Source organism: Lactuca saligna, chromosome 4 (assembly GCF_052625555.1).
Source record: "Lactuca saligna cultivar CGN05327 chromosome 4, ASM5262555v1, whole genome shotgun sequence".
Taxonomy (NCBI): Eukaryota; Viridiplantae; Streptophyta; class Magnoliopsida; order Asterales; family Asteraceae; genus Lactuca; species Lactuca saligna.
Genome location: NC_136420.1, coordinates 103443789 through 103457882, shown reverse-complemented (window position 1 = coordinate 103457882; position 14094 = coordinate 103443789). Strand labels below are relative to the sequence as shown.

Genomic DNA, 14094 nt, shown 5'->3' with positions numbered 1-14094 from the left:
CCACGTCCCTTACCACTCGAGAAGGAACCCCCCCCCCCTTTGAAGCCTTTTGATTGTTTTGACCTTCTGATCGGGTAAACAACAAACTTCCTTCCCCGGTTGTATTATTGCTTCGAAGTTTCAGCCGATCCTCATAGGCCTTGAGCCTTCCTACAGCTTCCTCGAATGGCATCTCATCCACATCTGAATATTGTTCAATGGATGCTACCAGTTGCAGGTAGTTATCTGGGACGGAGTCAAGTAGTTTTCTTACGAGCACACTATCTTCAAGGGTTGTGCCAAGACTGTTGTGCTTCGAAATCATTGCACCTAGTTTTCCCGCGAACTCATCTATAGACTCCCCGTCTTTCATCCGTAGGGCCTCGAACTCACTCTTGAGAGTGTGCAATCTTGCTTTTTGAACTCTATCAGCCCCGAGAAACCTTGTTTTTAAAGAATCCCACACTTCCTTTGCTGTCTTCTTCTTTGCCACCTGTAACAAGATGTATTCCGGTATTGCTTGGAAAAGATAAGCCCGAGCCGACTTATTCTTTTTCTCATCCACAGCTTCTCCCTCTGCTGGTTCAATGGATTCCCATACTCCTTAGGCATCCATTATAGCTTCCATTTTGATCGCCCACGTGGTGTAGTTCGTGGGAGTCAACATCGGACATTGAAATGGCACTCCACCATTCTCTCTTGTAACAAGTTGGCTAGATGACGACATGGATTCGTAACGGATATATTTGGGCATGAACCGAAAGCTTTGATACCAAGTGTTGGTGATCAAGCTAGAAATGATCACAATAAAAACTACACAGGTCTGGAACAGAGGCGAGAATGCACACATAAAATTTTCTGAATTCTTCTTTATTTGACACACTCCAAACAAACTACAAACTGATTGCAATTTATAGACTCTTATCACATTAAAACCTAAATTAAAAGTGCTTTTAAAACTACCAAACTATAACTGAAAACTTTAACTACCAGGTTAACCACACCACAATGTGGTAACCGATTATTCTCTTTATTGCATTAAACTCAAATTCAAATCAGAATTAACTCCAATAGTGTCGCCAATCATCAATAAACTGACTACGGAAGTTTGTAATGGTTCATGCATGTCCAAATGAGGGAGGGATGATTATTATTGGAGGGTGGAGAATGGAGATGATCACAGTCAATGGTGCAAGGAGGAAAGGATATCCGATAAGAAATAGTGAAGATAACATGAAGTTAGACAGGAAAGAGTTGGTTCTTTCCAAGAACATGACCTTAGATAAGAGGGAATAGAAGCTTACAATATAGTGGAGTATTATATAAATATGCTAAGTCCTAGTGTCCTTTTCACGATTTGTGCTTTCGGTACAATTTTCATCTTTTTACTCTTTTGGTCTTTTTTTACTTTCAACTTTATTGCTAGTATCTACTTTCTGCTGGTACAAATTTTACCTTCATACTCTTTTACTTATATGAAGTTAAAATAAAAACATGTATCCGTTAAAATGATATCAACGATGTTAATTGAAAACTAAACGATCATTAGACATCAACTTTCCAAAAATCTGTACTACGATACACCATTAAACAAATAAAAGAAATTTAAGAAGCTTTATTTTCCGTACCTTAGTTCTTACACATGTTTAGCCTTTCCAAATGATTCCTTAAACATCTCATGGAAGACCAATATTTACACAAGCCGAAAGAATCTAGCAAGACATCTTTACAACAGGATCAAAAAACCAACATGTCAATGGCTCCACAAACAGATGGTTCCATTCCTACCCGAAGTAGCTAAAGGCTTTCCAAGACCACTCCAAGAACAACAAAGTACAGAAGCCGTATGTTCTTTAAGACTACTCACCATATCACCTTTCGAAATCGACCACACATGAACACACCCATCAACGGACCCCGCAGCAACATAATTATCATCCGGACTAATACACGACCTACTCCAATTCGAAGCTACCTTACTCCCACTTCCACTAAACCTCCCACAAACTTCAAGACTCCTAACATCAAACAAATGATGCAAATTATCCCTCCCACTTGTCAACACCATATTCCCATTTCTTGAAACACAAACAGAAGTAACAGCAAGAGAATGTGCAGCCACCTCACTCAACACCTTCCCTGTTTTTATATCCCATAACCTCACATGTCCATCAACATGACCCGAAATAATCGTCCCCCCATCTGAATTAAAACATACAGCATTACAATTACTCGGGAATATTATAGTATTCACACAATACCCTTTATTCAAATCCCACACTTTAATCGTACGATCATAACCCGAACTCACAACATGGCGACTTGAACATCTGCTAACATCAACTGCACATACTTTATCCAAATGACCAGTCAGCGTATGGCGGACCCTACCAGAATTTGTATCCCATACGTATAAATTATGTGAGCTACTTGCTGCGATTATATAGTTGTTGTCGTTTGTGATTGTGAGGTCAAGGATTGACCCTAGGCAACCGTGGTAGGTGCGAGTTAGCGACCCGGTGTTTGTGTCCCATGTTTTGACTGTTTGGTCTTGTCCCCCGCTGATTAGTTTTCCGGAGCTGTTTTCAAAAATTAAGGATGCGCAGCCGCCTTCGTGGGCTGTGATCCTGTGTGTGCATGTTTTTGGTATGGTGGTGGTCTCTATGTAGTGTTCGGCGCCTTGTTCGCTTTGGCGAACTACTCCGTCAATTTGTGTCCTGGCGAGTTGTTCTAGACCACTGGCTTTCAGCTTGTTGAGGATGTCTTGGTATAAAGCATTAACCTGATGAAATAAGAATTTGAGTAAATTACATAAATGGTCCCTCAATTTAGCTGATTTTTACAATCCTTGTTTAAGGTTTTTGGTCCCTGTTCTAAGTAAAATGACCTTTTTAGGACCAAAATTGCAAAAAACAGTGATACTCATGGACCAAAAATAGTCCTTTTACTTGGAACGGGAGTAAAATGGTTACACAAACCTCAAACAAGGACCAAATTTGCAAAAGAAACCTTTTTGGAACGAAAACTATGAAAAAACAGCTGTACTCAGGGACCAAAATCATCATTTACTCTTAAGTCAAATCATAAAATTTTGTAGGAAAACTAGATATAAGGGTAATATAGCTGTGTTACTTGATACATGAACCAAAATCGTTGGGATACTTTAGAATAAGGACCAACATTGTTAGATACTTCAACATAAGGACCAAAATTGCAATAGAAAGCTTTTTGGGACCAAAAGTGAAAAAATCAGCTAAACTCAGGGACCATTTTTGTAATTTATTCTAAAAAATATTTCTTTTTTTAAATGGGTACAGAGAGGAGCCATCAAGGCATCAACACTCCAAAACATGAATACCAAAGAAATTATAAGAATGGAGTCAGCACACTGCACAGATAAAATATTAGGAAGTGCTTGTAACATCAAGTTGTACCTCATTAAAACGTTCAGAATCCTTCATTTTCTGCAAATTCCACCTATCAATTAATGTCTTGTTTTCAGCCTCCACATTGTTAGCTTTTGCTCTCATATCCTCATATTGAGTTCTTAAGTCCTGATTCTCACCAATAAGCAACTTTAGGGCTTTCGTCTTTTCCTCCAAAAGTGCTGTTAAACGAGAACACTCATCCCTGTGGCATAAGCGTAATTCCAGTCATCCAAAGGAATACTTTAAGGTAGTGTTTGGTATGCAGCATTTAAAGAGGGAATGGAATGGAACATTACAGTGTATAACGATCCATTCCATTACCTTGTTCATTTCATGCTTTTGTGATTCCATTCCATGATACCAAACAGACATTAGGTTAAAGCTCCCTAGACTGATGAAGAATATGGTTGGGCAAAAAGGATAACCTTGCTTGGGAAATCTCATTTTCAAGACTAGGAATTAAGGCTTCTTTCTCCTGAACTAAAGCTTTTGATGCTCTGGACTCTGCAACTTCCACAACAAGCTGCTCTGATAATCGAACTTGAGTTTTATAACATTGTTGAAGTTCCAATTCAAGAGTTTCTGCCTTATCTTTCCACTCCATACCCTTCATGTGGCAAATACAAACTCAATAAGTTCAGTATAATTCTTGTTTTCCCACTTCCAGAAAAACCAAAAGAAAATGTAAAGCACATAGTTATATCTACAAATTCAGTAGCAAACTGCAAATGAAATCTCACATATATGCTAAGTTAAGTACCAATTAGAATAACAAACTAAAGCTACATTGTATGTTTATACTTGGATTATGGAGTAGGGGGGAGAGGAACCTGAGAAGCAATAGGTTTTGAAATAGCTGTAAAAGCAGGAGCATGAGCTCCCTCCTCCATGAGATGCCGCTTTCTAAGAGCTCTCATGGCATGCTTTATTGCGTTTATCCCAATTTCATCCTCAGCCCTATAAAATCAAAATATCAAATTGACATTCATTCTTCTAGAACAATATGTAAGCATATTAAGTCATCCGCATAAAAAATATACGACCACAAGATGATGTTCTTAATTTTGATTTCATTGTTTTTCGATCACGCCATGTAAGTTCAATGGTGTCATAAGTAATAGAATCAAACGTTCTCCCAAACCCTCAAATTGTGCGATAACTTACATCTTGATGATGATTGATTGCCACAGATCCGTCCTCGATATGTTTCTTGTCGAAATCGGACTGCAAGTCGGCAGGAATCAACCTGCTTTCTATCAATCAAACCCTGTGATCACTGTTAATTTCAGATATTTTTCGATAACGAATAGTGTAGCCGTGCAGCTATCCGTTTCAAAAGCCATTCTAACGACAAAGCCTTGAGGTTCTTCAAGCAAAGGAGGTCTACAAAGGCCACGTAAAAAACGGAAGAATCCTGAAAAGATGAATGATCAAAACAGCAAACTGTTTGAGCCAATCCCCATTATGATTCAGAGCATGTGGCAAAACTGCAAAAAAAGTTATACTTTATTTATTTCCAATTAAAACATTATTATTATTATTATTATTATTATTATTATTATTATCATTATTATCATTTTGAATAATGATATAAAAACCCTAAATTTTGTAAGTTTTTATCGGTTTTATCTTTCGCAGATTTTAAGTTCATCAAAAACCGAATATTTGCAACTTTTTTTGAATTTTACGCTTTGTTTTATTAAAGCTTTTATGTTTGACAAAAATGTTCGATTTTACTATTTTTTAATTCATAAAAGCTCTTAAGTTTGACATTCTGATTTATTAAAGTCCTTAAGTTTATCATAAATTTTCAATTTTACCAATAAATTTGCAAAAAGTGTAAAATTGATTTTTTTTTTAAAATCTGAAACATTAATGAATCTAAAATACAACTTTGGTTAAAACTGAAGGAAAAAAAAAGCAACAAACATGGAATTGTGGATGCCAAATTGGGAGCGGTGGTGTGCATGCTATTCTAACACGTCATCATTTTGCATGTCAACTAACTTACAATATCGTGTTAAGGAGTGATAGTGTGACTTAGCATACCACATCATTTTTTTAATTATTAATTTTTTAAACAAATATTAATTTTAACAACTACAAAATTTTAAAAACACATATATAATAATATTAAAATATTTAACTTACAACATAAATGACTTAGACCTAAAAGTGGATTCAGTTTGAGTGGTGTTTTGGGGTTGGAAACTAATTTGAGTTCGGAAAAGGTTTTGTTGTGGAATCAGTATGTATTAAGGATATTGGCACATAATTGGAGCCACCTCGCAAAATGGTAATTTGTAGGAGAGTGAAAGGTTGATCGAACAAGGCTCTATAAAGTATCAGTGATGTAGGGTTTAAGTGATGTAGGGTTTAGTGAAAAATTTGGTGATGTAGGGTTTAGTGAAGGATTTGATTATGGTAGTGAAAAATTTGGTGATGTAGGGTTTAGTGAAGGATTTGATTATGGCGTATTGTCGGATTTTGAAGAATTTTTCTTCTTTCTTCTTGTGGTTGTGGTTTGTTTTTGAGGAAAACATGATAGAAGTGGAAGTAGAGAGATTCTGGAGAGAGAATGAAAGTGTGTGTAATAAAATTTTGAGATCGAGTATGTATTTATAGTGGTTTTAAAGAAAATTTGATTTTTTTATATAAAGGCTAGTTTTTCAAAAATAAGAGAATCTTTTTTTTAAATGGATCAAAAACTAATCAATTTTGGTCAAAAGTTCTTCACACTCGCGAGAGGGGCAGTGTTTGCGAGTTTAAAGCGAGGGCTTGGCACGCTACACTCTATGCAGTCTTATTGTTCTTGTTTGTTATCTTATTTATTTTATTGTTCTTGTTTGTTATCTTATTTATTTTTTATCCAATATTAATGAACAAATGACTCAAATTTAACAATAAAAAAATATATTTATATCTATCGGTTAATAATATATATATATATATATATATATATATATATATATATATATATAAAAGATCGTAATCGATTTACCTAGGTATGATTGTAAGATCGGGATTGCGATTTTAACATCTTAGGATAAACCAGTAAACTCATATTTGAGGCTCGGCAATAATAGGATTCAACCTAGTGGAGTTTGGGATCTAAAAAAGTTGATTACATTTCAATCTTGATCAACATTCAACTTGAACTAGAAAAACATTTTAAACATCATCTAACAACTTTTTTTAACAAACAAAATTACAACACAAATTAAACCCCAACCACCACCCTCCTTTTCCCTCTACACTTTCTGTAGTAACCATAACCATAACCATAACCATAAAAATAAAATGTTTATAACTAACTAGTTACGAATCCTATCAATACAATCCACACTCTTACGCCCCCATTCAACCTTCATATCAGTACTTAATCGAGGATTTTCACGATACTCCATACTCTTCCTAGACCTCTCCATATGCTCATAAGGTATTCTCAGCTTTCCAACTTTATCATCACTTTGATCAAACTTGTACTCACATAGTTCATTAATAAGGTCCAAATTCTCCTTCGTGTTCATGCTCGTGCTTTTCCTTGGAGCTTCAAAACAATCCGTACTCCTCCTCCTACTGGAATGGTGGTGATGGCGGTTGGCGGTGGTGGATGATTGGTCCATGCTTTTTCTTGGATTGTTGTTTCTTCGTGATGATGGTGGCTTTTCAACAATGGTTATGAATTTTTTTAGGTGTTTAATGTATTCTGGATATAGCTCCAAATTACAATGCTTTCCTCCTTTGATCCATAATGGTTCGTATTTTTCTTCACATAGTTCCCAAAGTTGCTTCCCATGAGAACAATCAACCACCTCATCTGCAGTACCCTACAATATTTTTATAATATTGGTTTAAACCTTTTGAAAAGAAGTTTGAGGTACTATTTAGTGAAATTGCTTTAGCAAAGTTGCCATGTCACATGACATATGTCCACATCAACAAAAATATAATATTTTTTATAATAATGGAATTGAATTCAAAGTTGAGCGATTAAGAGTGTGTTTGGTTGTGTAAATTTTTTTGGTTTTCCATGAAAATTTTTCAAATGAAAATGAAAATTTTGAAAACGCGTTTGGTTGATTTATTCGGTTTCAAAAAAATTCCAAGAAAATGAAAGTTCTAATGTGTTTGGTTGTGGAAAACTGTTTTCATTTTCCAAGAAAATGTTTTCAGAAAATAGAGTTGAGTTTTCATTTTCAGTTTTCAATGAAAAATTTGGAAAAAGCGTTTTGTTCCCAGAAAATAGAGTTGAGTTTTCATTTTCAGTTTTCAATGAAAAATTTAGAAAAAGCGTTTGGTTGGAACATGTGGAGTTTTTATTTTCCATCTTAGAAATTTAGAAAACTTTGGAAAACAGTAAAAATCACTTTTCTAAATTTTTCATTTTCCACAACCAAACACAACCTAAACCTTTTAAAAGAAGGTTTGAGTTACCTAGGTGGAACAAAAATAAGACTTGATTTAGGGGTTGTCTTTTTTTTCCCTACATTTAAGCCTTGTATGGGTATATTTGTTGAAGGGTAATGATGTATGTATGCATAAAGTGTTGCATACAAAAGGTTTGTTTATTTTACCCTTACATTCAAAAAAACAGATTTCACAATATTCATCAATTTCTATGTGAGACGAGTTAGGGATGAAGAAAGAAGAAGGTCAAATAGGTAAAGCGTTTAGTGTCTTGATTCATTAAGCCAAGGGTTTTTTAGCTTCACCCATTTAGTCATGCTGTCCAGATTAACTCAAAAAGAATCAGAAATCTACAGCCCTATAGACTATAGTGATATAGTCCCAACTTTGAACATCTTAATTATGCACTAAAAAGCGAAAAAGATCAGAAGGATTGTGCTTACATGGATGACAAGAACAGGGCACTTCACGAATTGAATTTTATCAATGTTCTGCACATATCCAATTCAAGAATCATAAGTTCAAAAAAAAAATGATATATAGATGAATTATCAGTAAAATAAAATGAGGCCACACCTTATATATGTCAAACCAGTATGTGTGTTTAACAGGATACATGACTCTGAGGCCTGATAATATAGGACTATGCAAAACAACAGCTCTCAATCGAGGTAAACGAGCAGCAAGATTCACAGTGGGGCCACTTCCTACAGATTGACCATAAAGGATGATATCTTCTTGCTTTGTGTTGTAGCTTTCTTCCAAACACTTATATGCAGCTTCAATATCTGCGTATGTGTTATGCTCACTTGGCTGCAAAACAACATAAATTGCAAATAAATGTAACATTTTAGAGCCGTTTTCAAAGACAATTCGATGTTTTTAATGAATTTAGATCGTTTTAGGCACCTTTCCAGACGACTGCCCGTATCCTGAGTAATCATACCTGCATAACAGCACAGCAATCCAACTCAGTAGTCGAAATCATTGTGTGTGGAATCGGTATAAACAATCGGAAGTGAAGACTCTTTGATTTGCCTAGACTAATTCAAAGTTCGTATAGAAGCAAGAAAGAATTAGAATTGAAAAAAATTAGGGCACGATTTGTTACTAACCCCATGAGATTAACTTTGAGGTGGATGCTCAAATCAATGAAGAGTTCATACATCTGACCAATATCAGCAGCATTCCCATGTGAATAAAGTATAGTCCGAGTGGCCATGGGATACCTAACGTACACCGCAACGATTTTATTCCCCCGGCGAGTAGGGAGCTTCAGAACGTCGACATTTTCACGGTGAGGAAACCTGTCCAAGAGCAATAACCCACTTGATTTCTCTGTGACCACCTTGTAAAACGGCGGATTCGGTGGGAAAAACGCCAACTTGGCAGCCATTGATGACGTGACACCTCCCATCTCCGGGCCCTTCTCTCTCTCTCTCAAACTCAAACACAGGTTGTGGGTTTGATTTGTGGGTGAAATATAATTAGGATTGGGATCTGAATGGGTGATCGACGTTCGATTGACGACGATTGGAGAAACAGGGTGTAGTTTTGGCAGGAAGAATTAATTGGGGAACAAGAATGGAAGAGTTGAGTGATGCTTACAGGTGAAGAGACGACGACCACAATATCCTCTATGAACTCTTTTCTTTATTTTGATTGCTGGTTTTTCGATTCCAGAAGTGTAAATAAAACAAAGGTGACATTCCAAAAGAAAACAAGAAACAGCACGTTATTTCCAGGAAACATTATACAAAAAATAATTTAATAATGTAAAATTCGTGTTTAAAATAAGTTATTTATCGTTTTCTAATTTCTATGTGACCCATTTGTTGAATAAATAAGTTGAAATAAATCGATGTTGGAGAAATTTAAGTAATTTGGTGTAAATCCAAATGGGTTTTGGATATTGAAATTTATCGGATTTATGGAGTGCGACGGGACATGTGTCCCCTTTGCTTTTGTGCTTGGGGTTGCCCCTCCCCCACCACCCTCCTCTCCGCTTTCTTCTCATTTTGTCTTTACGTCCTTTCCTTTACTTTTTCATCCTCAATCCTAACTAAAAATAACAAATTAATCATGTTCTAATATATATTTTTTATAGTAATTAACTATACTATAAAATAACACTTTTATATAATATAATATAATTTTTTAAACATTTATAAAAGAAATCAAATATATTATCAAATTAATAGAATGATTCTTTTTCCTTATAAAACTCGTTAGAATTTTATGGAATTTTATTTTTAAAAAATAAAAATTTCTAAAAAATGATAAGTAGAAAATAATAATTCTAAAACTTCCATAAAACTATGTGTCAAAACTCTTAAGAATTTAACAAATAACAAAAAAAAAACATTCATTTATTAGAAATAGATGTGAAACTCATATATTATACGGGTTGGTTAGAAAAAGTTATATATGAAGATAGAAACTTTAAATATTTTTTTAAAAGAAAACATTAAATATCAAAGTGGAAACATTAAGTATTTTTTAAAAATAAAATTTCAAAATATATATAAAAAAAATGATTAATAAATAAATAATTCAATTTATATTAATAAAACAAACTACAGAAAAATAATTATATTTTGACCATATAATATCTTTTTTAGTTTGCCAAAGAAAAAACAACAAAGTTTGTTTTTTTTTTATATAGACCATTTTATATACAATGATAATGAACTTTAAAAAAACATATCTATTTTGAATTATATATACCGAAGGAAACATATTAAAATTTGAAAATATAAGTAAACAAATTAATAACACATTAATTACTTTCTATAACCTAAAATTTAGATAGTTAATTATGAAAATCAAAAATTACCACAAAATGAATGAGCTACAATTATATGTGTCCAAATGCATAATAAATTGATAAGTGGTAAAAAGTTCTTATTTATTAGGGAGGATGATTTTTATTTTATTATATTTTTCTATTAATATTGATTTTTCTTATTATAATCTATCACGATATATAGTATTATCCCCTTTTTTTTAAGTTTGAAACTCATAATTCTTTGAAAACTTGTATGGTTTGAGTATGGTTTATAAATTTTAAAATGATCGAGGCGAGTTATGTCTTCCAATCTTTTGGAATCATCCAGCAAATTCATATTATAGAGTCATAAACATGAAAAAGAATATTTAACACATTATAGATTTATAGATGTCCAAAAAAAGTGACAATCCTGTAAATAATAAATGTGACATTTTCTTTCTTACGCTAATAAGGCTTTAAAATGTATGGTTTAAGATGGATTATTAATATTTATTACTTTCACTCTAATATTATAACGTCTGAATGTATGTTTGCGACATAATCAATTAACATTACTACCAACACTATATGAACACATATATTATACGACTAGAAAAATAATCAACAATTTGATTAATCTCAAACACATTATGACACTCTATACCAGGTAAAAGTGACTAAATGATGAAAGGTGAAATAGATGTTTGCAAAGACATACAATAAAGCTGATAATGGTCATCATCCCTAATAAATCAAAATATTTTTGTCACATATCATCTTCTCCTTAATTTGGATTGTAACATCCCAACTGTCAGGTACCATTATTATTCAATTTAGGCTTCATGTTTTAAGGCCTACTCAACGAGTTGATGTTATGACTCGTCGAGTAGCAGTGGGATGGGACACATCATTTAATGACTTAACTCGGCGAGTCGGGAAGGGGACTCGACGAGTAGGAGCTGGCGGGGGAAACCCTAAATTTCAGGGGTTTTGCACCCTATATATATCTGACCATTATTGCCTCGCACTGTCTTTTATCACCACCTTGAGAGCTAGAAACCCTAATTTTCGTGTATGTGGGCCTTGTGGGTGTTTTGGAGCTTCGGAAAGTGATTTAGTGGAGGAAATTTGTAGACCAAGAGGCTAGCATCAAGGAAATTCATGTGGATCCAGAGTCTACTTCAGTTTGGGCACATTTTGGAGGTAACCAGCTTATTACCTTGATCTCTTTCCTCCTAGAATCTCTATTTTGTAAAATTTAGGGTTTCTTTAGCTTATTTATGAAGGGATTATTGTGTGGGAGCTAGATCCGAAGTTGAAACTTCAGATCTAAACCTCCCTTGGGTCCTAAGTTCATAAAGTTCTCAGTATTTTCATGAAAGAACCCTTCCTTATGAGTAGAGCTTCATTCCAAGCTTGGATTCGGATTTGGAGGCACGCAAATACATAAAGGTAGCAACTTTACGTTGCTAATGCACTATAGGGACCTAGATCTATTGTTTGGATCAGAGGAATAGTTCAGAATCGCTTGATCAAGGGAGTATTCTTATAGACTGTACGAGTCGAGTAGGGTTTTTATCCGAATTGGTCCCGCGTGGACTCAGCGAGTGTGGGAGACGACTCAACGAGTCAGTTTGGGTTTCCAAGCACTTGGTCGCGTATTGAATCGGCGAGTTGAGTCGAGTAAATCTTGAATAAGTAGGGACTCGATGGAGGGAAAGTTGCACTCAGCAAATAGGGCAACATGGACTATTGACCATTGACCAATGAATTTGACTTTGACTAGGGAGTGTATTGTGTCTTCCAAGGGCTTTTTGGTAATTTGAATAATTATTGAGTGGACCACTTATGGGTACAGGCGATGTGGTTGAAGCTATATCTAGAGGTGTGGACAATATTATTCCGAGCTGCTAGCGTGGGGTGCTATCCTCACTATATCACTAGGGTCTAAGGCACCAAGGCCGACCCTTTAGGTTGTTATTATGATTATAGTATGTTGTATGTGGTTATGATCTGTTAGATCGTATTCTGGATAAGCAGGATGTTGTTATGCTTTATGAACCGTTAGATCGGTATGTTAGTAACCTAGTTAGGTCGGTATTCTGGTTACAAGTGATGGCTATAATAGATGATATGTGAGATAGTTATATATATATATATATATATATATATATATATATATATATATATATATATATATATATATATATATGCCAGTATATGTTATTTATGTGCACATGGTTATTTGTTTGATGGTTGGGTTGAGGCGGTCCCGTTTTGTGCTGAAGGCCAACACACCCGACGAGCGGTCCAAATAGACTGTGGGCCCTGCATGACGGTCCAGTCATACCAAAGGCTCGGGATAGATCCAGATAGACTGTAGACCTTGCAAGGCGGTCCAGTCAGGCTGAAGGTCAAGTATACATGTTGTTGTTATATGTTATTGATATGGTGTTATCAATGTAGTATTGGTATTTTGGGGGTAACTCACTAAGCTTTCGGGCTTACAGTTTTAGTTTATTGTTTCAGGTACATCAGGAGATCGTGGCAAGGCAAATGCGTGACTGTACCGCTCCTCATCCTTATGATTCTGTTTCTCGGACACTCTGATGAATAATATTTTGAAAACAATTTGTATAATACTATTTGGTTTTAATGGATGAAAAAGTTAAAAATTTGGCTTAAATTTTTGGATGTTACATGGACACACAACATTTTCTAGAATTTTTGAATTTTCTATTTTCCACTTATCATTTTATTGTATTTTTCATTTTATTAAATTAAAATTCCACATTTAATACGTAATGTATTTATTAGAAAGGGTTTATATATGTAATGTATTCAATGTATTAAAGTCTCATTAATTTTAATAATTCAAAATTTTTCTCAATTTTCTTATAAATTCAAACTTCTCAAATTGTTAAAATTTCATATTTAATTTTTTTTTTTATAAATAGATGAGTCTTACACCTAGTGATATAATCAAGTAGTGTATATTTGAGTCAATATTTAAAAAACCATCTTTATAGTTCTTGGATTTTTTAATATTAAATTCACTTGGAATGTCACAGCAAATGGAGTATTTGAGAAGATGAATTAAATATTGTTAGATGTGGTAAGTTCAATGATGATTAATACAAATCTTCTACTATTTTTTTGAAGTTATTAATTAGAAAGTGCTGGTTCAAACCAAAATGGTTAATAAGAAACCAAACCATGTAGAGAATGGGAAGAATTATCAGGATATGGGGTGCGAGACTTACCTTAAACATCAAGACTTCAGCCAAGTTAGGCCTAAAATCAAAAATATACAAATTTGTTACTTTTACAATGTGGTGTCCACGATGGTAATATTGTCCTGATTACAATCAATTTAGTTAAGCAAAATGGATTTATAATTTTCATTGAAAGAATGTTTGAAAGTAACAACATTTGGGAAGCTTGTGACCAATCGTCTATTTGGCTTGTGTGATATATTTGCAGAGGTTCAATGAAAGAATGTTTGAA

At 34.2% G+C, this 14094-nt stretch overlaps 2 protein-coding genes across 2 annotated transcripts; both read right to left on the bottom strand.

The window, feature by feature from the left end:
• Positions 1 to 1565: 1565 nt before the first annotated feature.
• Positions 1566 to 4877, bottom strand: LOC145042528 (autophagy-related protein 16-like). The gene is made up of 5 exons (XM_078990972.1): positions 4572 to 4877; positions 4238 to 4364; positions 3833 to 4014; positions 3414 to 3609; positions 1566 to 2761 (listed from the first exon to the last, which is right to left on the bottom strand). Coding segments are annotated over exons 1-5 (1536 nt in total). The 5' UTR covers positions 4574 to 4877; the 3' UTR covers positions 1566 to 1732.
• Positions 4878 to 6531: 1654 nt separating this feature from the next.
• LOC145042527 (uncharacterized) lies at positions 6532 to 9525 on the bottom strand. Its single transcript, XM_078990971.1, has 5 exons — positions 8933 to 9525; positions 8727 to 8763; positions 8394 to 8630; positions 8261 to 8308; positions 6532 to 7237 (listed from the first exon to the last, which is right to left on the bottom strand). Exons 1-5 carry the CDS (start codon positions 9232 to 9234, stop codon positions 6722 to 6724), a joined length of 1140 nt encoding a protein of 379 aa, XP_078847097.1. The 5' UTR covers positions 9235 to 9525; the 3' UTR covers positions 6532 to 6721.
• Positions 9526 to 14094: the final 4569 nt, after the last annotated feature.